General features: G+C 36.6%; 4 protein-coding genes across 7 annotated transcripts; 3 read left to right on the forward strand and 1 right to left on the reverse strand.

The window, feature by feature from the left end:
• Positions 1–2,480: 2,480 nt before the first annotated feature.
• On the forward strand, positions 2,481–13,877 carry LOC125204542. The gene is made up of 14 exons (XM_048103233.1): positions 2,481–2,520; positions 2,643–2,786; positions 3,372–3,911; positions 4,337–5,515; positions 5,624–5,951; positions 6,122–6,377; positions 6,467–6,683; positions 7,021–7,373; positions 7,699–8,280; positions 8,740–9,931; positions 10,007–10,360; positions 10,464–10,701; positions 10,898–13,494; positions 13,572–13,877. The coding sequence occupies exons 2-14, from the start codon at positions 2,670–2,672 to the stop codon at positions 13,875–13,877; spliced, it is 8,259 nt and encodes a 2,752-aa protein (XP_047959190.1). The 5' UTR covers positions 2,481–2,520; positions 2,643–2,669.
• Positions 13,878–14,329: 452 nt separating this feature from the next.
• LOC125212761 (uncharacterized CRM domain-containing protein At3g25440, chloroplastic) lies at positions 14,330–16,702 on the forward strand. Of its 4 annotated transcripts, none has more exons than XM_048113011.1 (5): positions 14,330–14,406; positions 14,775–14,887; positions 15,193–15,550; positions 15,744–16,145; positions 16,215–16,702. In XM_048113011.1, exons 2-5 carry the CDS (start codon positions 14,820–14,822, stop codon positions 16,512–16,514), a joined length of 1,128 nt encoding a protein of 375 aa, XP_047968968.1. In that variant the 5' UTR covers positions 14,330–14,406; positions 14,775–14,819; the 3' UTR covers positions 16,515–16,702. The 4 variants fall into 4 exon arrangements, with proteins under 4 accessions (XP_047968968.1, XP_047968976.1, XP_047968993.1 ...); XM_048113019.1 differs by having other exon boundaries at positions 14,332–14,406; positions 14,791–14,887; XM_048113036.1 differs by having other exon boundaries at positions 14,383–14,401; positions 14,791–14,887.
• A 1,377-nt stretch (positions 16,703–18,079) lies between these two features.
• On the forward strand, positions 18,080–21,102 carry LOC125201359 (fructokinase-2-like). The gene is made up of 4 exons (XM_048099435.1): positions 18,080–18,553; positions 19,629–19,961; positions 20,517–20,633; positions 20,759–21,102. Exons 1-4 carry the CDS (start codon positions 18,152–18,154, stop codon positions 20,891–20,893), a joined length of 987 nt encoding a protein of 328 aa, XP_047955392.1. The 5' UTR covers positions 18,080–18,151; the 3' UTR covers positions 20,894–21,102.
• Positions 21,103–21,779: 677 nt separating this feature from the next.
• On the reverse strand, positions 21,780–24,266 carry LOC125201626. Its single transcript, XM_048099815.1, has 7 exons — positions 24,132–24,266; positions 23,682–23,791; positions 23,297–23,440; positions 22,982–23,211; positions 22,638–22,748; positions 22,450–22,494; positions 21,780–22,149 (listed from the first exon to the last, which is right to left on the reverse strand). The coding sequence occupies exons 1-7, from the start codon at positions 24,232–24,234 to the stop codon at positions 21,990–21,992; spliced, it is 903 nt and encodes a 300-aa protein (XP_047955772.1). The 5' UTR covers positions 24,235–24,266; the 3' UTR covers positions 21,780–21,989.
• Positions 24,267–25,931: the final 1,665 nt, after the last annotated feature.

The raw sequence follows: 25,931 nt of genomic DNA on the forward strand, positions 1-25,931 counted from the left end.
TTTATTTTCGCAATCCACGTAGAGGTTGTTGAATTTGTTAAATTTGCATCTTAGACATAATTTTTTTGAGTTTATTTTCAATATTTATATATCATCGCCGTGTCACATTACTAAATTCATCTACATAGAATGCATCATCAGTTGCATCAGATTTCTATAATTAGATAACAAGATTAAATATTCAAGATATTACTTGATAAATTATACACATTTATTTCAACATTTTAAATTTACAAATGTTCACTTCTTCTTACATGGTATTTCCTCATCATACCCGAGGTGATTGAATGATTAACTGGATATCGATAGTTCCAATAAAATTAGTATTTTTACACAAAATTATGTTTCTGATTCATTTTTATGAACAACCCATGTTACCCGGTCCATAATAATAATATAAATAATGATAATGCTAACAGTTATAGAGTAGTAGTAGCACTTTACATCTACCAAAACCTAGCACATTTTGTCATTTCAAAATGTTAGCTATTTAAAGACACATTTTTTTTCATTTTTAATAAGTGAGTTTGTATGCTACAAACTCATTTTACTTACATTCTACTATCCTTATTAAATTAATAATATGTAAAAATGAGACTCATATTATATAAAATTTTACTCATTTTATTTGTAAAATTAAATAATTTCATAAAACTCGTGTCAAATCAAAATGTATAAGATAGACGGAGTAAGTAAATAAATAATACAACTACTCTTATAAAAGAGACTCTTTAATTGGGCTTTCAGCGTAGTAGGCTTGTAGGGCCTAATTAATTTTACGTAAAATGTAATTTTATATATAGCTAAAGTTTATATAGGCCCATTGGTAAAGTGAAAAGACATGAGGCCTCTTTAATCTATATATTGATACAGGAAAATTAGTTCGTATTTATTTGATAAACCGAGTTAGTGTGACACATACTCATAAATTTACGAAGTCAAAATTTCGGCAATGAATTTATTAGATATACTATCATGATGTAGCACTCCAACATTTTACTTGTGACATTTCCACCCATACAAATTTACGGAGTCTTATAAAATGCATTCTCTTCTCTTTCATATTCTTATAGTCATTACACATTTAAAGTTATTATTATAATCATATATATAATTGAGATTATTAAAAGGAAATATTTTACTAAGTAAGTTAGAGTCACTTTTATTGAATGAAAAACAAATACTTCTCGTATCCCCTAAAAATATAAACTCTTTCTTTTTTTTTTTTATTTCCTTTCATATTCAAAGTTTTTTTTTTTTTTTTTTTTTTTTTTTTAATGAGATAACATCTATTTTCATTAATACATTTTCTCTTTTATCACTCTTTTTACTTTACTAATTTTATATTAAAATTCGTGATATTTAAAAAACATTGCATATTTCATTTAAAAGTTAATGATTGGAGTAATATATAAAAGAGAGTTTTCCAACGCATTATTTTTCTTACCTTTGCTCGAGCGTACTGTTCGTACGGCATATTCAGCTTCCTTAATCGTGAAGAAAAATATTTCTGTCTCTTTCTATTCTTTTCAATGTAGTAGTACGTTATTTTAGTCATGTCAAAATATATTATGTTAATGATATAGAAAATCCTTTTTTCATACCACTAGCATGGAAATTGGAACTATTATGCAACAATTAATATACCCTCAATTACCAATAACCTAATAAACTATGTACCCTTGACTATCTTAATCAATAAAGAAGTGTACATCAATGAGAAAAGGTAAATTAAAGGGTATATCATGTTTATATTTTTTCAAAAAATGCAATATACCTTTCTAAAATTCCATCAACTCCAAGGATAAAAGATATATACCATTTAAAAAAAATAAAATAATAGTACAAAAGCATTAAAAAAACATAAAGTGTAATACCTTCTCAAATACCTTCCCCCTTGGAGAATGATTTTTTATGAAAAGAAGATAAATATGGTGGTTATATGATTTACCTCTCCATTGATGGAGAGGTAAAGATACTTCCTCAAAATGGGAAAAAGGTATAATACCTTTTCAAATACCTCTCCCATTGGAGAATGATTTTTCATGAAGAAAAAGTAAATATGGTAGTTATATTAGTTTACTTCTCCATTTAACTCTCCCATTAGAGATGCTCTAACAACAAATGCCAATAATATGGCATTAATAAGTTTCGAAGCAAGGAACAGCTTGCTCAATAAAAATTTTAAGAATTTCACCTCGTACGAATCTCATTATCTTTAATTCTCTATGCACTTTTAATAAAAATAATTTACCCCAAAATTGACTCTTTTACCACAATTTAATTATTTTTAGGAATATAATATACAGTAAAAGTAAAAGTAAAACTTTATGATCGCGTGTGGAAAGATGAAGAAATTGAATAGACCCGCCCTTTACATTTTCCAAGTCATTTTTCTCACCTTTTCCACAGACTTTTCATTTTCCCACCTTTTTTAAATCCATGATCAAAACCCTCCAATTTCTCACTCTTGCAGTGGAAGGATCGTGCTCAAGCAACTATACGTACGGAAGATTCTCTGCTTGGTAGCATTTTCCACAAATGCATTTTGTTTTCATCTTTGAATTTCATTCAAAAAACTACCATTCATGCACGTAAATGTGTTATGTTCATGTCTTCTGAGTTAATCTTCGTTTTCTGCAGAATCTGTTTGTGAAATTGAAGCTAAAATGGAGGAAAACAGTGCGGGAACTGAAAAGCGCTCATGGCGTAAAGATGATTTTACTGATTTGCTGTTTTCGTGGTCCTTGAACGACATTTTTGACGAGGATCTGTACAAACAGCAGGTTTGTGAGTTTCTTTAGCTGCGGATTATGAATTTTGCTTTTGTTTTGAGTTGATTTACTTATGTATGAAGTAAGTATTTAGTCTGAGCTGTTTTCTTAGTCAATGCCCTCTCAATAGGTATTCAGCACGGGATAACCGGAATCGGACTAATACTCAGCTAGTGTAGACTTTTGTGCTTGCTTTCTTTGGTTTAATTTTAATCAGCTAGTGCTTAGTGAACGAGAAGTTTCTCGATATGTTTTTGGGCTTAAGAAGATACTATGTCTTGCTGATGTTCTCGATATGCTTCTTTCATGGCTGGTTGGCTTATTAAGACTCAGCACGTTGTTGTCTGGTGAAGCCCCGGTTCGCACTGTGTATGCTGTACTAGGGTACTAGTAATGCATGTATGCTTGGATGAAGAAGAGAGGTTTAACTACTTGCTTTTTTTGTCTCTTAGAAGATGATATCACTTTTTGATTGTTGATAAATAGAGATAACTCGTGATTGAACTGCATCTCTACATTCATGAGATGAATTAATGTATTAAATGCTCAGTTTTAACCTCCTTTAATTTCACTTACTAACTTTCTATTTATGTACAGGTGGAGAAGATTCCAGAGGTATTTGAAAGTGTGGATCATTATCTTTCATCATTCGATTTCCCTCTGTTAGAAGAAATGCGAGCTGCAATCGCTACTTCCTTGGAGACTGTTTACAAAGCTCCTTTTGCTGAAGTGGTTTCTTTCAAAGTGACAAAACCAGACACACTTCTGTATAATGTTAAAGTTGACAGCTGGAGAAACAAGATTAGTGATCGTGGAAAAGAGCCTTACAGAACATTGCCTAATGATCTTGTACTCCTATCGGATTCAAAACCTGAAAGTGTTTCTGACTTGCAACGCATTGGAAATATGTACACTTTTGCATCCGTAGTTAAAATTTCCGAGGATGAGAATGGTGACAGTTCATCCTGTGAATTCAAACTTAAAACCACAAGCATGGCTGAAGTAGTTGATCAGAAAAGCAAGTCTCTCTATGTGGTATACTTGACTAACATAACCACTCACAAAAGGATATGGTTGGCATTACGAATGCGCCAAAATCTGAAGATCATTGAGAAAGTATTAGTCAAGAGTGACCTGGTATGCCATTTTACCGATCTAAAAGCTTTGTGGATCTCTGAAGTTATTATACCTTTTAAAAATTAATTTGCTGTAAAGGATTTATAGTTTCTAGTAGACACCACGTATGATAGTGATCGCAGTTTGTTGTACTTTGGTTTCCTTAACCAATATTCAGGTCTCTATTTTCATCTCCAAACTATCTTTGATGCTTTGATGTTCTGTTTTTGTAGTAGCTGATCAGGCACTTATAAATGTCGGATGTTTCTTAGTATGCTCCCATTATGAGCTCTTACAAAGATATGCTTCTTTGTGTTAACAGTGTTGTTCTAATTTCTAAATATTTTGTTTTTCTATTGGTTAGCTTTACATTGAATTAATCTACTTGGTAAATCTACATTTCTCTGCTTGCCTCTGTTTTAATTAGTTTGTATGTTTTTGAACAGACCAAGGAAAGTTGTGAATTGTGCCCTCAAAAATTTCACAATGAAGTGGAGGAGAAATTTCGATCAACTTTATTATCCAAGTCAAATGAATCACAACTTGGGGCAATCCGGGCCTCCATATGCAAAATTGGATGCAATCACCATCCATCCGTGGAACTGATATGGGGTCCACCTGGCACTGGCAAGACATCAACTTTGAGTACCTTGCTGTATATTCTCTTGGAAATGAATGTGAGGACCCTCATATGTGCTCCAACGAATACTGCAATTACAGAGTTGGCTTCTCGTGTGACGGCACTCGTGAGAAATTCAGTTAAAACTGAAAGTGGGAAGAGCTTGTTGACTTGTCCTTTAGGAGGCATGCTCCTCTTTGGGAACAATGATCGCCTTAAAGTTGGCTCTGACATCCAGGAAATCTTTTTAGATTACCGGGTTGATAGGCTTACGGAAATCTTAGTACCACTAACTGGCTGGATGCATTGTGTTTCATCCATGCTTGATTTTCTTGAAAACTGTGTCTCTCATCATAGGATCTTCGTGGAAAATGACAAGATCCACTCCCGAGAACGTTGCAATGGTGAAGCTGTGCGGTCTGAATCAAACTCACTTCTGGATTATGCTAGAGATCGATTTAAAAGTTTAGCACCGCCTTTGAGAAATTGCATGCTGACAGTCGTCACTCATTTACCAAGAAGTTTTGTTGACAATGGGAACCACCAAAAGATAATGCAACTTTTTTCTCTTCTTGACTCGCTAGAAAAGTTGCTGTTTGAGAACAATGGCATTACATGTATGGATTTAGAAACTATCTTCATGCAACAAATAATGACCGGTTCTGAATCCTTTCTCGATACAACATCCTTACAATGTGTCAGAAGCCAGTGTCTGTTCATTATAAAATCTCTTCAGACTTCTCTTAGTAATCTTGGCTTTCCAAAAGTATTTGGTAAAAGTTCAACTGAAGAATTTTGCTTCCAGAAAGCTTCACTGGTATTTTGCACTATATCATCCGCATTTAAGCTACATTCGGTTGATATGGAGCCCTTGCAGTTACTGGTTATCGATGAAGCAGCTCAGGTTAAGGAGTGTGAAACAACCATTGCGTTTCAGATTAAAGATGTGAGGCATGCTATCCTGGTTGGGGACGAGATTCAGTTGCCAGCAACTGTATCAAGCAAGGTTCTATATTGATTTCTTATTTGTTAATTGCATAATTTGTACTGCTCTTGACTGATTTCTTTTTCAGTGGATGTTTATCAATAATGATAATGATTTGGTTGTATGCAGCTGTCTGAAGAAGCTGGCTTTGGGAGAAGCTTGTTTGAAAGATTAAGCTCAATGGGACATCCCAAACATCTACTTAATGTGCAGTACAGGATGCATCCGGCAATCAGTTGGTTTCCAAATGCAAATTTTTATCAACACCAGATACTTGATGGACCTAATGTGCAGAGCAAAAGCTACGAACGATCATATCTTCCAGGGAAAATGTTTGGTCCCTATTCGTTTATAAATGTTCGTGGTGGAAGAGAGGAGTTAGATGATGTGGGTGTCAGCAAAAGAAACATGGTTGAGGTCGCCGTGGTTGTGAAGCTAGTCCAGAAACTCCTCAAAGGTACATTTCTCTAATTTATATCAGATGTTTCCATGATTATGTGTTACCACCTTCTGTATGTTAGTTACATAAAACCCTATTTTCCTTTTTTGTTTCCCCAGCATACCTGTCTCATGTAAATGTATATCCTTGTTTCTTATCAATTTTTTTTTGACATGTATCATGAGCAGCATGGAATAGCTCAAAGGAAAATCTTAGTATTGGTTTAGTTTCTCCCTATGCTGCCCAAGTTGCAGCAATTCAAGATAAGCTCAGATCTAGATACGATAACCTTGAGAGGATTACAGTTAAGGTGAAGTCAATTGATGGGTTTCAAGGTGGTGAGGAAGATATTATAATTATATCAACTGTAAGGTCTCACAGAGGTGGTTCCATTGGTTTCTTGTGTAGTCCTAAAAGAACTAATGTTGCATTGACACGAGCCCGGTAAGGATTAAAATGGTTCTACATCTTATTTTGTGTCACTTTGCGTTTTGTTTAAAATAGATTATGATCAATCTTTCCCTTTCTTCTAGTCATTGTCTGTGGATATTAGGAAATGAGAGAACTTTGTGTAAAAGTGATTCAGTGTGGGAAGAAATAGTATCTGATGCCAAGAATCGGCGATGTTTCTTCAATGCTGATGATGATAGCGACATTGGTAAAACTATTATAGATGTGAAAAAGGAGTTGGATCAACTTGATGACCTTTTAAGTGGGGAGAGTACACTTTTCGAAAATTTAAGGTGGCAGGTACTATATTATTTATGTTATCTTTAGTATCTTATGTTACTCGTTATGTCAGTCTCTTTCAGAAATTGTGTATGTCAGCATCATTGCATCAATAAACAGCTTCCTTACTTTAAGTTGAATTGTTTCAGATATTTCATACTTTCACACCCTGCTACCTAACTCTTCTCTGTATATTAATATTTGTGGTGTTTATTACTTGGTTAAGCATTGATCTTCAAACTCTTCCTTTCCTATGATATGTTTTTTAATGTGAATTATGGTTTTGATATTGAGCCATTGACTGTTCTGTTCCAATGTTATAGCCTTTGATTTTTCATGCTGTTGTGCATTACTCCAGGTTTTGTTCAGTGAGAACTTCAGGAAATCATTTCAGAAACTGAGATTTTCAAATACAAGGAAGTTGGTCATTAATTTGTTACTAAAACTCGGAAGAGGTTGGCGGCCTCGGAAATTAAATGTGGACTGGAAATGTGACAACTCTTCATACATCATAAAACAGTTTAAGGTTGATATATACTATGTTGTTTGCTCCATTGACATGATGAAGGACTCCATCTATAACCAAGTTTTGAAAGTGTGGGACATATTGCCTATGATGGACACCACAAAATTGTTGAAAAGAATTGACAGTATAGCTTCTATGTATACTGATGTTTTCATCAACCACTGCAATGACAAGTTATTTGAGAGGTATGTCAGTCTGTTATGTTATGTTGGATTCCATCGTGATATTTAATGATGTGCACTGTGCATAAATAACTCATCATTTAGTGCATATACATAATACTCCCTTTGGCCTATTAAAAATGAAATGTTTCCTAAAATAGAAACAACGTCATCTCTAATTTTGCCTCTCTTCGTTAACTCACAAAATAACACTATATAAAATCCCATGTCGGAAACCAAGTGTTTCATATTTATTGGGACGGAGGGAGGAGTATCTTGGCGCATTACATTTCTGCTTATGAGCATATTGTTGTTAGAGACCGATTTAAGTTATTTTAATTTTTTTTAGGAATTTGGAGGTACCAATGAGTTGGCTGCGCTCTCATGACATACCACGTTTTAAGAATCCTAGTAGCACAAAATCAGCCTCTGGTGAAAGTACTGGCTCTGTTGAATGCAGAACTTATGTTGAAAACTCAAAAGTTAGTGAAAGCCTGTTGCTGATGAAATTCTACTCTTTGTCATGTGGTACTGTAAACCATTTGCTTTCGGATAATGATGGTAAATGTGTTGATCTCCCATTTGAAGTTACCGATGAGGAGAGGGAAATAGTGCATTTTACTAGAAGCAGTTTCATATTAGGTCGTTCTGGCACTGGGAAGACGACTATTCTAACTATGAAACTGTACAAAACATTTCAGCAGTACTGTGTTGCTTCACGGTATTCTGTGGCAGCTGATGACAATGTGAGTACCACAGATGAAGAGGAAGGGGAAGATGAAGATGATGATGGCAATATGAGTATCAGTGATGAAGTTGATGTTGAACCGTGCCATGGTAGATCCACAGATCCTGTATTACACCAGCTATTTGTCACCGTTAGCCCAAAACTGTGTCACGCTGTTAAAAAGAATGTAGCTCAGATGAAAAGGTGTGTTCATCCCACCCTGTCATCATATCATCTAGTTGCAATTCTACAATCCGTTTACAGCACTCATGTGATGAATATTTTGTACAAAAGCATTTAACTGTCAGCATATTTTTTTTGCGGTATGAAGAAAGGAGCTGTTACACATCCCATTTGGAAGAGCCATTTGCAGTGTTTCATATATATATTCATCTCCCTATATATAATTTTATCACTAGATTCACTACCCTATCTCTCTCTACATATATCTGGACTTGTATGTTTTTCTAAAAGAGAAGTAGTCATTTACATTACACATCCTCCTAATTTTGAAGTTAAACTTGTTTGAAACTGACCTCCTTGTTCAAGCACCCCGCTCTTTGTCTGAAAGACAATTTTTTTATAGCACTGCAACAGCATTTGCTTCATTCTTTTTCAAAGACTCAACTCATGAGAGATTTACACATGTCTAACTTTTTGCAGCATTGCTACTGAAAACAACTCTGGAGATGACAGCTTCACTGGTATGGATGATGTTGATGAAGTTTCTGAATTTAAAGAAATCCCAGATACTTTTGTTGGCATTCAACAGGAAAAATACCCTCTTATCGTTACATTTCACAAGTTTTTGATGATGCTCGATGGCAGTCTGGGAAAGTCATACTTTCAGAGGTTTCCTTTGGTAAGAGATTCCCCTCAATTCGGAGACAGAAGATCAGTAGGGCTCCAATCTTTCTTGAGGAATAATGAGGTTACTTATGATCGGTTTTCTTCGATATATTGGCCCCATTTCAATGCCAAGCTGAAAAAGAGTCTTGATGCTTCAAGAGTGTATACTGAGATAATCTCACATATTAAAGGAGGTCCTCCGGAAGGTGGAGCATCTGATTACAAGCGAAGCAGGCAGGATTACATATCATTATCTGAGAGTAGGATATCCACTTTATATGTGGAACAGAGAGAAGCAATTTATGATATTTTTGAAGACTACGAGAAAATGAAGTTAGAACGTGGTGAATTTGATCTTGCTGATTTTGTGAGTGACATTCATCTCAGGCTCAACAAAGAAGATCTTGCAGGTGATAAAATGGACTTCGTCTACATTGATGAAGTCCAAGATCTTACAACAAGGCAAATATCCCTTTTCAAATACATCTGCTACAATGTTGAGGAAGGGTTTATGTTTTCTGGTGATACAGCACAGACCATTGCCAGAGGGATTGACTTCAGGTTTGAGGATATTAGATCCTTGTTCTATAATGAGTTTGTTATGGGATCTCAAAATCGTGATTTGTCAGGGAAGAAAGAGAAAGGACTTATATCCGATATGTTTAATTTGTCCTACAATTTCCGTACCCATACTGGAGTACTTAGGTTAGCTCAAAGTGTTGTAGATCTTATATGCCATTTCTTCCCACATTCTATTGATGTACTGCCCCCTGAGACGAGTCGTATATATGGCGAGTCCCCGATTGTTCTCGAGCCTGGAAGTGATGATAACTTGATCATTTCAATTTTTGGACATAGCGGAAAGAGTAGTGGAAAATGGGTGGGCTTTGGTGCTGACCAGGTTATTCTAGTACGGGATGATTTAGCAAAGAAGGAAATTTCCGAGTACATTGGTCATCAAGCTCTCATTCTGACTATAGTGGAGTGCAAGGGCCTTGAGTTTCAGGTTAGCAATTTGTTTTATCTTTATTTTGTCAGAATACAATCACCTTTAGTTTTACTGATGTTATGATGGATATAGGATGTTCTACTGTATAACTTCTTTGGCTCCTCGCCGTTGAGTAACCAATGGAGAGTTGTGTACAGTTTCCTGAATGAAAAAGATCTTCTTTCTGGGGATTCTGGGAATTCCTTCCCGAGTTTTAGCCAGTCAAAGCACAATCTCCTATGCTCTGAGTTGAAGCAATTATATGTGGCGATTACTCGAACAAGGCAAAGATTATGGATTTGTGAAAACGATGTAGAGGTTTCCAAGCCAATGCTTGATTATTGGAGGAAGCTGTCTCTTGTGCAAGTGAAGAAAATAGATGATTCTCTAGCGGAGGCCATGAAGAGGGCTAGCACTCCGAAAGAGTGGAAATCACAGGGTATCAAGGTTAGTTAGTACTTTACCTTTCATCTATTGTTTCTTCCTCCACCATTCAGTATTGGTGTATTTAAGTATTTTTTTTCTTCTCTCTTTTTATTTTTGGTGCTAGCTCTTTTGGGAGAAGAACTATGAGATGGCGACAATGTGCTTTGAAAAAGCAGGTGATGAGACTTGGGAGAAAAGGGCTAAGGCCTCTGGACTTCGAGCTGTAGCTGATAGTCTACGCGGTTCAAATTCTGAAGAGGCAGCTACAGTGCTTCGAGAGGCTGCAGAAATATTTGATTCAATCGACCGAGTTGAATCTGCAGCTGAATGTTTCTATGAACTGGGGGAGTTTGAAAGAGCAGGTATTTTAAAGATGACATTCACAATGAGCATGTTATTTTTTTATTTTTTTGAAGGTTATGCAATATGTTTTCTTGCTGTTAAATTCTCTAGAAAGTAGTAGTTTGGAACCAGGACGTTCTATAGAAATTTAATATTCAACGAAGATATATTGCTATTTGCTTGGCATGATAAATATTTGCTTATTCATCCATGCAGGAAGGATCTATTGGGACAAATGTGGTAAGTCAGAACTAAGAAAAGCTGGTGAATGCTTCTCATTAGCTGGAAAATATGAACTTGCTGCAAAAGTTTATGAGAGTGGGAACTTCTTAAGAGACTGCTTATCAGCTTGCTCCAGGGGGAAACATTTTAACCTCGGTTTGCAGTATATTGAGCAGTGGAAGCAGGACGCACTGTCAAACAGTGTAATAATGGATAAATTTACGGAGATTGATAGAATTGTACAAGAGTTTTTGGAAAATTGTGCTTTAGAGTGCCACAAGGCAAAGGATGCATCACTGATGAGGTTTGTTCGAGCCTTCTGTTCCACAGATTCCAAACGAAACTTTCTAAGGTCATTGGATCGCCTTGAAGATCTTCTGGTTCTGGAAGAAGAGTTGGGAAACTTTAATGAGGCTTCTGAGATTGCGAAGAATCTGGGACATACTCTGCGTGAGGTTGATCTGCTGGAAAAGGCAGGGAAATTTAATAATGCTGGTTCATTAGCCTTTTCTTACGTTTTTTCTTGTGTTCTGTGGGGATCTGGAAATCGAGGGTGGCCATTAAAATCATTTCCTCAGAAAGTGGAACTTCTAAACGGAATGATGTCAGTTGCACAAAAGGTTTCTGGAACCTATCATGCATCAATTCGTGCACAGTCCAGCTTTTTGTCTTATGATAACAAGAATTTGTCTGAATTGCTGCATTTTTACAATGCTTCAAAGCAATATGAAACTCCAATTATTGAAATTCTTGTTGTTCGAAAACTTCTAGAAGTACATTTTCAAGTGAATGCCACCAAGTATGAGTGGGACCATGAACTTCTGTTGGATCCAAGGTCGTTTTCTCAGAGAATAGGGGTGAACCAAGTCTCTGGTGGATCACTTGTTTACCTTTGGAACTTGTGGAAGGTACATAGTTTAGAGATATTAGATTGTCTCAACAGACTTGAAAAGAATGATTCCATCGAATTACAAGGTGTTGTCGGCTTCTGTTTTTATTACTTTGGACTGAGGTTGCTTGATAATTCCAGTTTTGCCTTTCACTTGCTGAATCCTGAAGCTGCTTGGGTAAAACCTGTTGAGGGTTTCATTCGTTGGAACAAGAATGTGGCGACTTTAGAAGTTCGTCATTGTGCATCAGCAGCTTCTAAGTTCTGGCTGCAAGAATTAGTTTTTGTTGGACTTAAAGTGTTGGAGGCTCTTCAACGACTTTATGTGTCTGCTTTGTCTACGCACTGCAAAAGTATGTGTCTGCTTTACATTTTTGACATTGCAAAATTCTTCCTGGATTCCAAGTTATTTGATTTGAACCGTGGAGACCGCAATAAGCTACAGGGTTTTGTGGATCAATGCACTGTTTATTTCAAGTTTCATTTTCCTTTGGACACTCGAGAGTCTTTATCAGAAAACATGATATCTTTGAGAGAAACTGAACTCTCCAGGAATTTACTTGAAGAATGTGTTATCAGAAATATTGGCGAAAAGGGGGAACTTACCAGTGGTACGATTGGACGGGCAGTGATGACAATGCTGGGTAATGACAAGCTGAATCATGGCTTCTATGATAAAATTTCTGAAAGGTTTTCAAACGGAACACCTTGGAAGTCATTCATCGAGATTCTGAGGGGACCTACTGCATCAGATTCTACAAAGGAAGCGAAATCTGGTGAGTCTATTGGAAGTGTGTCGCATTCACCATTCGTGCAAGGATCTTCACTTAGGTGCTCAAGGGAAGCTTTGGGTCAAGCACTGCTTAGAGCTTTGGAAGAAACTTATAACATCAATTGGAGGGTGTATGACTATATATCTCCACACTGTTTCATTTATCTTGTGGAAAGAATGTTGATCCTGGCTCCTCATCCAAGCGGCATCTTATTCACAACGAAATCCTCATTTGTTGAATACTTGGTAAGTATGCCACCAGATGCAAATCCTAAAACTAGCTTGACCACGCACAACAAATCTCGTCCTGATGCCATGATCAACTTTGTTTGCCTAGTGGTTGACCAGTTTCTTTGTAACATGGTTGTAACTGTAGAATGGATTAAGAGATCTAGCATCAATTGCAATTATTATCTTCCTGTGCTTCTGCTGAGATCGCTCATGATTCTGTGTGAGTTGTCTATAACATGGGGCTTAAGCTTTGATATATTCAATCAGAAGATGTCTCGATCTGATATTACAAGGCATCTGCCAAAGGTGTTCTACGAAGCTCTTCGACCTAGAAGGCGAGGTTATATTCAATTTGTTTCAGCAGTTTCTACTGCTTTCAAGCTTATTGGTGATCCTCTTGTCATTGTGGTTTCGGGCGACATCACTCACAGCTTCAGTTATCCTGATGCGGTCCTACTCGACTTGAGGTCCTTCTCTTGCAGAGCTGATATCATGAAGACACTGTTTCCTAGGATTACAGCAGCATCTGATCAACCTACTATGGTCGAAGGAAATGTGACCGAGCCTAGCGGTATAGTCACGTCTCCTGTAGTTAGCAATGAAGATAAGAACACTGTCATGAAATCTTCAGAAATGGTCTCAGCGACTGCTTCAAGCTCAGGGAATGGATATGGGAATTCGCTAATAAACTGGGAGAAGGTAATATGAATTTCATTTTGATCTCATAGTTCTTGGCTAATGTGGATCATGTAGCTGATTTGTAGTCTACTTTTCAGGTGGAACTGGAGGGGCATACAAGCTTGATTACTCATGCTATTGATAGTGCAGTTGTCGACTCCAAGGAGAAGGGCGATGACAAAAACTGTGACGGCGATGCTGAAGATGAAGATAGTAAAACAGAGGATTCAGCAGCAGTCGAAGTTGAATCTGATCCCAGCAACAAGGGGAAAGGAAAGAAGAAGCAGACAAAGAAAGGGAATTCAGCAGCTGAGGAAGTAAAGCCCAATCACAGCAACAAGGGTAAAGGAAAGGGTAAGAATAAAGGCAAGTCAAAGAAAGGAAAAGGAGGTAAAAAGAAGTAGCCAGCTTTTTTTCATTTCCTGATGAATGAATGTCTAGTTTTTGTCTTAATATTGTGACAGACTGCTGTAACTAATCGGATATATCAGTAGCTTTTGTGGCTTGAATTTGATATGAGTGGTTTTTGGTGCTGTGTAACATCGTAGCATCTTGTGTTCAACATTTTGTTTAGTTGTCCATATTGATATTGCTATTGTTCAGTGCTTTGTTATTATCTTATTCTAGTTGAGTTTTCAAGTAGTTGTAAGGTGGGGAAAAATGCATGATAAAGAGGTATTATGCTTAAATTTTTATGTAAATTAAGCACAAAGAAATTTTATTTATATACATTTTCATTTATCTCACAGTTAAAGTAGTAAAATATCCAATTAAATAAAATGTAATCCCGCACTGAAATATATAGTACTCCTAGTAAAACGAAAATTAATCTCTATCTCTCTCTCTTCAAAATTAATTCATACCCAACAAAGGATTGATTTCCAGAAACAAACTGAAAAAAGTTCGTTTCCCTCTTGATCCTGTTACTGTAAGGTTTGACTCAAATTTCGCCTTTAAGCTCTAATCTTAACATGGTTTGTATGTTTGCTGATTCAAAATCCAGTTATTTTGGGATTGTGTAATTTAATTCAATACGCTCGAAAAAGGAAAATTTCGATTTGTTAAGTTCAGTACGTTTTAAAAAGCAGTAGCATAATTTCAAAATGACCTGTCTCGGGCACCAACTGTTTGATGAAATGCTTGTTAGAATGCCCTGGCTACTAAGTTACTCAACAGTTTTTTATTTGAGTTCAAGATGTTGGGATCCATATCTTCTGTAGCACGAGCTGCTTGTCCTATTTAAAGAACTCGTGAAAATTTATATCCATAGCTACTAAAGTAAGCATTCTGTGATGAAAAAGATTTTGTAAGCTGCAGGTAGGCATAAAGCTTAATGTCTCTGTCAAATGGCAATACCAGTGCTCCAGTCTTTCGTCAGAGCGTCCTCACTTCTCCGTTGTTCTATCTCTTTCAGGTATATTCCTCAGTATCGGGCATGACTAGTTCTTTCATGTATAATTCTCTTTCCACCAATCTATGCTTGCGACTTATAATCTGCGACTATTGTAGCTTAGTTTTCTTTGGGGGCGTTTACTATGAGTGATAGGATAATTCGATGAAATGTAGGATTGTTAATTTGAGGATTAGATGGTAGAACAAGTGCAAGATTAATCAATCCATCAAATTTAATGGTGAATTTGTTTTGATGCTAATTATTCATTCCATCACTAAAAGTAAATGCTCTCTTAATTTATTGTGTTATCGCTGTTTAACCATCAGGCAAATCCTTCGGAGACAAGAACCCATATTTACTCTCTTGAGGCAACCATCTCCACTGCATTCACACTCAATTAGTTCCCAACAAGTAGTTTGGTGCTGGCAACGGAGGTGCATCACTCATGGGTCAGTAAACGTGGTAATATCACCAGAAGGAAAGCCTAAGTTTGAGACCCACGAAACTGATCCCCCCAAAAAGGAGAAATGGAAGACAAAGAAGAGACTGAAGCTTCAAAGGATGAAAGAGAAGCAAAAGAGAAAGGCTGCCAATAAGAGAGACCCAAGACGGCTTGGAGTCAAAGGCGACAAAAAACGAAAATTTGCCACTGCTGAGGAAAGGATTAAGTACAAGCTTGAACAAGTATATGCCCACTATTTCTAATAGAATCAAAATTTGGGTTGTTATGTTTGATTTTCGCAATTTAGTGTTACTATTTTGATTTATTGTTCCTCAGTTGCTTTAAGATCTAAAAAGCTATTTTAATGATGATAAGCTCAGGAAAACACCCTCTAAGTCTTCTTGTTTTTCTCATAACACGAAAAATTGGTTTCAGGCTAGAACCAAGGAAGCCTTGTTGATTGAAAGGCTGAAAAGGTATGAAGTTGCCAAAGCTCAGGGACCTATGGTTAAACCCGAGGTATTGACTGGCGAGGAGCGATTTTATATGAAGAAAATGGCCCAGAAAAGGTCCAACTATGTTGAAGTGGGAAGAAGAGGAGTCTATGGAGGAGTGATCCTAAATATGCATATGCATTGGAAGAGACACGAAACTGTTGAAGTCATCTGCAAACCTTGCAAGCCAGGTGAAGTGCACGAGTATGCAGATGAAATCGCTAGGCTAAGTGGTGGAATCCCAATCCAAATCATCAAAGATAACACCATAATCTTCTATCGTGGCAAAAACTATGTGCAGCCGAAGGTCATGTCACCAATTGACACACTCTCAAAAAAACGGGTATGCTTCTCGAAACTACTTGCTTTAGTAAGTCCTTGTTTGCAGAATAATACATGGGAAGTTTAACAGGCACTGGAGAAATCAAAATACGAACAATCACTCGAGTCTGTGAGACAGTTCATTGCTATTACAGAGAAGGAGCTAGAACTGTACTACCGGCATGTTGCACTCTATGGTGGTCCAAATGACAGAGATCCCAAATCAATCTTGGATCCTCCAAAGGTAATAGGTTGTCCTAATAAAACTACTTCATTGACTGCACGAGAACTATCGGAGGACGAAGAGTCTCCACATTATTTGAATTGTGAAGGTGATGCCATGTTAAGTGAAGATTTGACTTCTTGTGATGAGGGTGCAGATGAGAACTGATTTTCAATTCAAGAAAAGTGTTTTGATCTATGACTATGAGTGTTTGAGGTCATCACCATCAGATTATCAGCTTAAACATGAAATGAATTAGCATGGTCATAGAAATATTTATGATCATTTTTTGAATCATGGATTGCTTCTTTTGTTTAGTTTAAGTAGGTAATTGATGTTTGGGTATATATAACCTCTTTAGATCAAAGTTTCTCTGTTTTTTTGAAAACAAGACCACAGTTAAAACTTACAATTAGTAGTATTATTATGTAGAATTTGTTTTCAAATCTAAATTGGGCCCTCTTTTTGGGTATCTAATCCTTCAACTTTTATTCTATGTTTGCTTGTAGTATATGCTATCACATCACTGATTGATACTAGTTAAATAATCAACCAATAAAATTATATTACTCCATTGGTTATTCGTTTCAAGCATACATCAAAATATTTTTAAAATCATTGTTGTAGTAGAATACTGTCTAACCAATAAAACCATTGGCTTCTACTATCAGCCAACAGAAACAGCTCATGCTATAATACTACTAGAATATATAAAATGCTATAAAGTGGACATATAAAACTCCATTGTCAATCAACTAGGATATTCGTACAATTTTTTTTTGAAAAATAGAGCAAGTTGAAAATGACTAGGCAGTTTTAGTGTATTTCAGTATTTCTAATAGTATACAGAAAAATTATATGGAGTAAGAATCAACCCGTGCGTATTTTATTTTTGTAAATATTATGTGTATTTATAGAAGATTATCTCTACCACAAATGGTATGTATAAAATCCTGTCACCATTTAAGTACATGATTTGTTCTTGTGATACAAAAATATACAGTAAGATATTACGTAGTTGGTAGTTGGTAGTTGGTACTACTTGTTAATTAAGATAACATGTTAGATTTTCAAATTATATTCATAAATTCGAACTTTACAAAGTACTACTCCTATTCAACCTAATAACTTACGAAATCCATATTTTTATCGAATATCTTCGCATCCAATATTTCTAAATGCCAATCCCATAAATAATAGAAAGTGATTAAACTTAATATCCAATTATCTAAAGTTATCCGATACGGTATAACCGTATAACTATAAGTTATAACGATATCTTTTTTTTTTCTTCCATAAAGTGTTATTCTACAATTATTAATGTTTATATTTATTAGGAGTCTAACGTAATAATAATAATGACAAAATAATATTTTCAAAAACGGAAATACAGGTATACTAAAACTCATAGTTATATCCTTTTATCCAAATCATCCAACAAGTCAATGACAACACACACAATTAAAAGGAATTTTCCAATCCAACCAACTACCCAACTATATTACAAAAATATCTGCACCAAAAATGAAAATAAAATTGGGGAAATGTAACACAAAAAATCACCCCACAAATTTACATTCCATTAATAAATATTTAGTGGATTATCCATGTTTTTCGCCACCCAATCAATTAACAACCAAAAATCTAAATAAATAAATAATCCATTTCTCCTACCCCACACACCCTCCTATATAAACAACCATTTCTCTTCCTCCATTTTCCTGTCTAAAACACACACACTCCAGCGTACATTTACACACACTTACGTACACTACATATTCATTTTTTTCTCTCTCAGTTCAACAATGGCGAACTCAGGTGCCGGCCAGGGACTGATCGTGAGCTTCGGCGAGATGCTGATCGACTTCGTCCCGACGGTCTCCGGCGTCTCGCTGGCGGACGCGCCGGGCTTCCTCAAGGCCCCCGGCGGCGCCCCCGCCAACGTCGCCATCGCCATCACCAGGCTCGGCGGGAAGGCTGCGTTCGTCGGAAAGCTCGGGGACGACGAGTTCGGCCAAATGCTCGCCGGGATCCTCAAGGAGAACAAGGTCTGCACCGAGGGCATCAATTTCGACAAGGGCGCGCGCACCGCCCTCGCGTTCGTCACCCTCCGCGACGACGGCGAGCGCGAGTTCATGTTCTACCGGAATCCCAGCGCTGACATGCTCCTCAAGCCGGAGGAGTTGAATCTCAATCTCATCAAATCTGTGAGTCTATTTCTATTTGATCTGATCCAAATTACCTGCAACACGATATATGTGTGATTTGATCTCAATCTCAATCTCAGAAGGATCTGATTTATTGGATCATCCATGATTCCATCCTATATGTGCAGACGTGTTTCTGCTATGATCTTGGCTGAATTTTGATTTTTCATGGTTGTTTGGATCAATAGATCTCATTTTCCAGCAATTTTTGTTTGCATTTGCTATTGGATTTGGATTTGTGACGGTGGTAGGTGAATCTCACGCGCATAGATTTTCGATTGCGGTGTATAATTTTGACTAATTGCTTTTTAGGTTCCAAAATAGCATTCCTATTAATTAATTGTGCCATGAATGGTTGGATTAGTTACCCACATTAAGGTTGGGGCCCACATTTGGTTGCTGAAATTGAGATTTCTTCAATTTTTTCTCCATTGACCAATTTGATGCATTTGATTCTAATATATCCACTTATCCATTAGTTGTTGTAATTTGTAAATACAAACTATAAATTTGTTACTGAAATTAGCTTAATCCATGATCTGACTTTTTTGAATGTGCAGTAATAAGCTTCTTTTATTCATTTTATAGAGTTTATGATTAGAGCATGATGGATACAAGTAACAAAATATCCAAAGTGATGTGATTATGTGAGCTCTTTCTCACACACACAAAATTGCCCCAAGAAAATAAGTAACTATTTGTTGTCATCTGTTTTTGTTCAAAATATCTGATGTCAATGATATAGATAAGCACCGAGTTCATTGTATTTGTGAGAAGTATCTGGTTTTGGTAGTCACACTGCTACAAGTATTTATCAGAATGGGCACTATCTTGGACAATGAAATTCTTCTGGAATATCTTTATATGTGGCGTTAGAATATTGCTCAACCTTTTGTCCTTTTATGCATAGCATTGAAAAGGGCAATAGACTTTAAATTTTTCCCTCAGATAAAGTTGGTGACTGTGGTACTGCCATATTCCACCAATTAGGCCGCCCTAATCATTCATTTATAAGTCATTGATTGATGTACTAGCTAATTAATTGCAAGTGGTAACATGTGTTTGATTTGTACAGGGCAAGATTTTCCATTATGGATCAATCAGCTTGATTGTGGAGCCATGCAGATCAGCCCACATGAAGGCCATGGATGAGGCAAAGAAAGCTGGGGCCTTTCTCTCATATGATCCCAACCTCCGCCTGCCACTGTGGCCGTCGGCCGAGTATGCCAAGGAGCAGATTTTGAGCATCTGGAACAAGGCGGATTTGATCAAGGTCAGCGACAACGAGCTTGAGTTCCTCACTGGAAACAGCAAGATTGATGATGAATCTGCAATGTCTTTGTGGCACCCCAACTTGAAGCTCCTTTTGGTCACACTTGGAGACAAGGGATGCAAATACTATGCAAAGGTATGCTCTCACCTAACCTTCTTCCTAATGTAGTTGGTAGGCGTGGGCGTTGTTAAGAGTTGAATTAATTAGTCATAATGACCACACCAAATACAGTGTCTATCTGTGGAGACAAGTAGTAGGTGTTTTCTTTTGCGGCAATTTAAAAAGCACATGAAAAGCAGCTCATGAAATTTTATAATTATTGAGAAAATGGCCCCTAATAATGCCCTTAATTTGCTGATGCAAGAAGCCATGTTTTTTTCTTTGTATTGGTCCCACTCGGCACCCTGTTTCTGAACAGTTGTTTTTGATACTTATTAATGAAGGTTTACTATAAACTGTAGTATAATATTTCTTCTCGTTTTCTCATATCTTGGAAGGTGTGAATCATGTGATTGTATGTCCCAATACCCAATTCTTGATTTCAACCTTTCAACAAAGACTATTACTACTCCATATGAGAAGGGCCAATTTATAGACTTTGATATTGGAAATATTATGATTTATTTATCTAATTCTTGATTATTATTTTGATGGCTATCATTAATTCTTAATCTTTTTTATGGAAATTAGAACTTCAAAGGATCTGTGCCTGGCTTTGGTGTCAAGGCAGTTGACACCACTGGCGCTGGTGATTCTTTTGTCGGATCCCTCCTCGTAAAGATAGTTGATGATCTTTCTATCATTCAGGTAAATCCCCACTACATAATCCTATTTCTATATATAGTGCTTGCACGATATGTACGAGTATAACAGGTCCGTCTCTCGTCTAAAGTTAGATCTGAGCCTAATCATCCCTCGTGCAACATGTGCAGGATGAAGCGAAGCTGAGGGAAGTGTTGAAATACGCATGTGCTTGTGGCGCCATTACCACAACCAAGAAGGGTGCGATCCCAGCTCTCCCCAACCACTCTGAGGTGCTTGCAGTGCTCAAAACTGGACCAAAATAGGCACCAGAATGTCTGTCTGTTTATTACAGTTTCATTTTGGTTGTTTATTAGAGTTTCGAAATGGTGGTTTAACCATAAACCATATTTTCTCTTTTTGCAATTTTACTTTCTTTTCCTGAGTTTAGATTTCGCACATTGTAGTGAATGCTGAGGCAATTCCTAAACTGTGAGTAGTTAGTTATAAATAAAATGTAGCAACCTATATATTTTCTGCCTTTTTCTTTAATAAAAGGTACACTGCCAACAATTTTGATACCATTAATTTATTAGAAGATTTTACATAAAGAATATGACTGCGTTTAGCCTGATTATAAAACAAAATGCTTCACTGATCATGTGATGTTACGAACTAACATGACATGTAATTCTATCGGGACTAAAAGTGATCAAGGGAGGGGAAAAGGGTCAAGTTCAAATCCTCCTTGTTATCAAGCTTGAATTTTATGAATTAGGCAAAAACTTCGCATGTAATTCAATTGAGACAAAAGTGATGTCCTTGTCAATATGTATGAGTATATTATTTTATCCAAAGTTTCAGCCATCACTATCATCTGAAATATTTCTATGTTATCTTGATATACCAGAATATTCTAATCCAGAATATACCTATACAGATAATATGGCATGAAGCAGCCATTAAATGTCACAAGTCACAACCAAACTTCACCAGATTGATAAAACTATACAAGTACAGTAATTAAAGACTGTTAAACAATAGGATTAACAAATACTCCTAGTATTAACTAAGTACATCATTATGAGCACATCCAATGCCGATATAGTGGCAGAACACGTCTCTAAAAGTCAGTGCTATAATTCGGAGGCAGATAAGAAACAAAGACAGGTTACTTCTTTGCAGAAAATAGAGAGTAGCAGAAGGCATCACTAGGCAGAAAACATAAGCTCATCAGTTTCATTATTGCGTTTTATGTGTCTCAACAAGATCTGTTTTAATTGGATCTCATATAAGTAGCCAACCTTGGTAGATGCAATAGGCGATTTAAAACATCTAGATTATCATAATGGTTGTACAAGTAAATAGTAATTGAAACTCTTCCTATCTTCTGCAAAATACGTACACAATGGTGTGATATTGTCACAGAGCAATTGCCTGTGGATAACAACCACTAACCTCCATATGTAGAGATCCCCAGATGTGCTTGCACTTCTCCCACCTTTCCTTCAAGGCAGCCAGAAATGACTTTGCCCATGGTTCATTGCTTCCCTCCAGGCTCAAGTCATAAGGCACTGTAAAACTGAAACAGGAAAATTGTTGAAGCGATTATTGATCGTTTAGAGAAACTCCAGTTTGAGGCCGTTATGAATCAGAGATGTGCTGGCCCAGAAAGAAAGGATCATAAGAACCTCTCTCTCTGGAGCTACAAAGAACTCATTTTTAGCATCTTTTGCATCATGAGAATTAGCTTATGAACAAAAGTAAAATAGGCAATAAAACAAAATGTTGATTTGCAAAGGAATTGTATTAAAATAATCTGTCAGAGGTTCATGCAACGGGCAATAAAACAAAATGTCGATTTGCAAAGTAAAACGCCCACCTCATCAGTTCTTCTTTCCGAATTACTTTGCTTGATGAGTTAGACCTATGTCAAATTTTCCATAATGGCAACAACATAATATTTGCAAAAGTCAGAACTAGCTATTATCAAAGTGGGACCAACGATACCTGGTGACATATATTTGCAAAAGTCAGAACTAGCTATTATCAAAGTGGGACCAACGATACCTGGTGACATATACTTGATAGATGTGAAGAGACTTGGAAGAGAGATTATAAACAGCACGCTCAATGTGGTCCTTCCCAAACAAATAAACAACAGGGTAACCAAGCAGCCATCTGTGGTAGCATTACAATCTCCATGAAACTCACGGGGAGGTAGGAAAAAAGAAAGCAATGTGTATGCTAATCATGCTAAACTTACATCCTAAACAGGAAAATGTCAAGTACTTTAAAAATCATTTTTTAATAATATGATGAATATGAATCACCAATAAACCAAAAACGGCAGCATTATCGGATAAAAATCAGATAAAATGTACATTAGGGATAAAAGTAAAGAGTTACCCTACCCGTTAAGCGTTGGGATGGTTACATCACTTTCCTGAAGGCAGTAGCTTAGATCGACCATCACAGGAGATTCAAAAACAGCAGGTCCATCAAGAGAGGACCCAATGTTGTGAGTTTCTCGTCTTTGAAAGTGATCACCGTTTACTCCATCAGTGTGAAAAACAGAGGAGAACAACTTTTGAGCTGACAGAAGCTGCATCATTGCAGGGCTTTCCTCCGCCTGTGTCATCATCTGGAATCATACCATCGAGGCGTTATGCTATATCCACAAAAGATACACCCAAAAAATATGACAGTTTGTCAGAAGATAATATAACCTTTGGAGGATCAGTTTCGAGGTCCACAAACAGCACCGCAGTTTCCAAACTTGATTTGACGAAGTCTGCAAGTGCTCTGGCCTCAACCAGATACACCATATCATCTACTACCAAGACGTACAAAAGCTTACATATCGAGGACTCCTGCGAGTTCAGCATATACATGAAATAAACGATAAGCTTGAAAGGAGCCCCAAGAATTAGCTGAAACAAGAGGCATGTTATTTCTCAATAGTTAACAGTGCTAAAATACTCAACTGGAATACTCATTCATTGATATCTTTCGCATATGTCAATTATGCTATGGAGACATCAATATAGAACATCACAGTTCGTAAACACATGGATGAACCGATTATATCAAGCTGGTAGAACACTGAATTACCTTCTTGCAGTATTCAACAAATGCACAAAGATTATTCCCCAATTCAGGCATCTTCCCACCATAATCTACCATGATGCAAGGTCTCATTCTTGAACACAAAGCCAAAATATCTGCATATAGAAATTATATCAACAATCAACCACTCACATGCCCAAAATCCCGTTCTCCAAATCATACTCAAAAAGCACAAGTTCAATTCAGCTACTAATAACGTAGAGCAGCAAATGAATATTACGAAAAGTGGATTATCCATCTATTCCACAAAATTGCACCAATTCAAACCAAAAAAACAACGAAGGACCAATAACGAAACCGTAGCTTTGAGTTTCCCCAAACCAGCTAAATAAATAGATGAAAAGCGAGCAAGCCATCAATCGATCAATTCAATAAAAGGAGCTTCAAATGGCAATCAACTTGAGCAGAAAATCAACAAAAAAACAAGGCAATTACCGGTTTGAAGCCGAGATTTAGAAGAAGGCTTAAGCCTCCATTTAATTTGAGAAAGAGATTTATCAAAAACCCTCAACACTTCTTCCAATTTTGCCGCGTCCATTTCCAGTTTTCCGAAACAGAATAACTAACAGTGCTTTATCTAGTAAGTAGTGCAAATAATTAGCACAATATTTGTTAAGGATGAAGTTCCTTAACTCGGATAATTCGCGTCGAACGTCGCGGGAGCTTTTGCCCGTCGATGAATCCGGCGTCAAATTATAGAATAAAAGGCAGTCGCCGGAGCTTTGCCGGTCGATCAAACCAAGAACGATACGATAGAAGCGTAAAGATAAAATAAAAGGATAATTGATATTTCTGAATTATGGAAATGAATAACAAGGTCCCTATTTATAATGCTAAATACCTAACTTAGGGAATAAGAAAATAATCTTAATAAATATGAAAAGATATGGAAATCAATGACTAAATAAATAATGAGATATGAGGAATATTTTAGGAGATATGCTCGTATCAACTCCCCCACGGTTAAAATTCACCTTGTCCTCAAGGTGGAAACCACGACACAACAAAGAGAGTCGAAAACAACAACTTCGGCAAGATATCTCTCCATGTGTTAACCAATACTTGAGCAATTTTCTGGTTGCTTCTGGTCTCCTCAGTCGGCTTAGACAAAAACATAATGTCCTTTCCAAGGTCATTTTTCTTCAATTGTTCTCTTTGACCAAACTGATCCAAACTAATTAGAAGATCAAAGAAAATCCTCAGAATTGCAGCACAGACATTAATGCTTGGCAAACTCCCATCAGGTAGTAGCTTGAGCCAATTCTTTAGGGGATTCAAAACTCCATTATCAGGCGGAGCTTCATCTTCTTCAACACACATATGCACAAATTTATCTTTTATAATCAAAATTGACTTCTTTCCCTCTACAGATTTCAATTCCCTCGCATCATCTTCCTGTGCTTCCAAGATAAAATAAAAGGATAATTGATATTTCTGAATTATGGAAATGAATAACAAGGTCCCTATTTATAATGCTAAATACCTAACTTAGGGAATAAGAAAATAATCTTAATAAATATGAAAAGATATGGAAATCAATGACTAAATAAATAATGAGATATGAGGAATATTTTAGGAGATATGCTCGTATCAATATTCTTGATTTTTTTTATTTTATTTTACATATAATTAGGCTCTAGTGTAATGATGTTTTCTTATTCTTGAAATTCTTAGTTTTATACAATATGATTATTCATGTTTTGCGTGGTGTATCGACTATCGGTGATTATATAGTGAATTAAAATAATCGAGTCTTGGAAGATGAATCAGCTGCAGCATTTGGTGACAAAAGCAGCCATCGTTGTTCACACCTCACGGGAAGGTGAAGTAGCCAGATATCTTAGGACACTCAACAGATTGGCACCTTCATGTTGCACAAAGGATGTGTTCGGAGGGACTCCTAACCTAAAGACGTTGGGGATTCGAGGACCCTTAGCCACTCTCACAGAAACTGAGTCCTTGACAGAATTGAAGCATCTTGAAAACTTGAAGCTGAGAAATGAACTTGTAGTTGATTGTCGGTTGCATTTGAATTGCTTCCCACCAACTCTCAAAAGGCTCACACTCTCAGTTACATTCTTAAAAAAGAGTCAGTGAACATATTGGGAAAGATTGATAGGATTGATATTCTTAAGTTGAAGAACAATGCGTTCGTTGGAGACTCAGCCACAGCCATACATGCAAAAAAAATGCATTTTCTCTCTCTTTTTCCCATGCATTGCCTGTTAGTATAAC

Source organism: Salvia hispanica, chromosome 1 (genome assembly GCF_023119035.1).
Source record: "Salvia hispanica cultivar TCC Black 2014 chromosome 1, UniMelb_Shisp_WGS_1.0, whole genome shotgun sequence".
Taxonomy (NCBI): Eukaryota; Viridiplantae; Streptophyta; class Magnoliopsida; order Lamiales; family Lamiaceae; genus Salvia; species Salvia hispanica.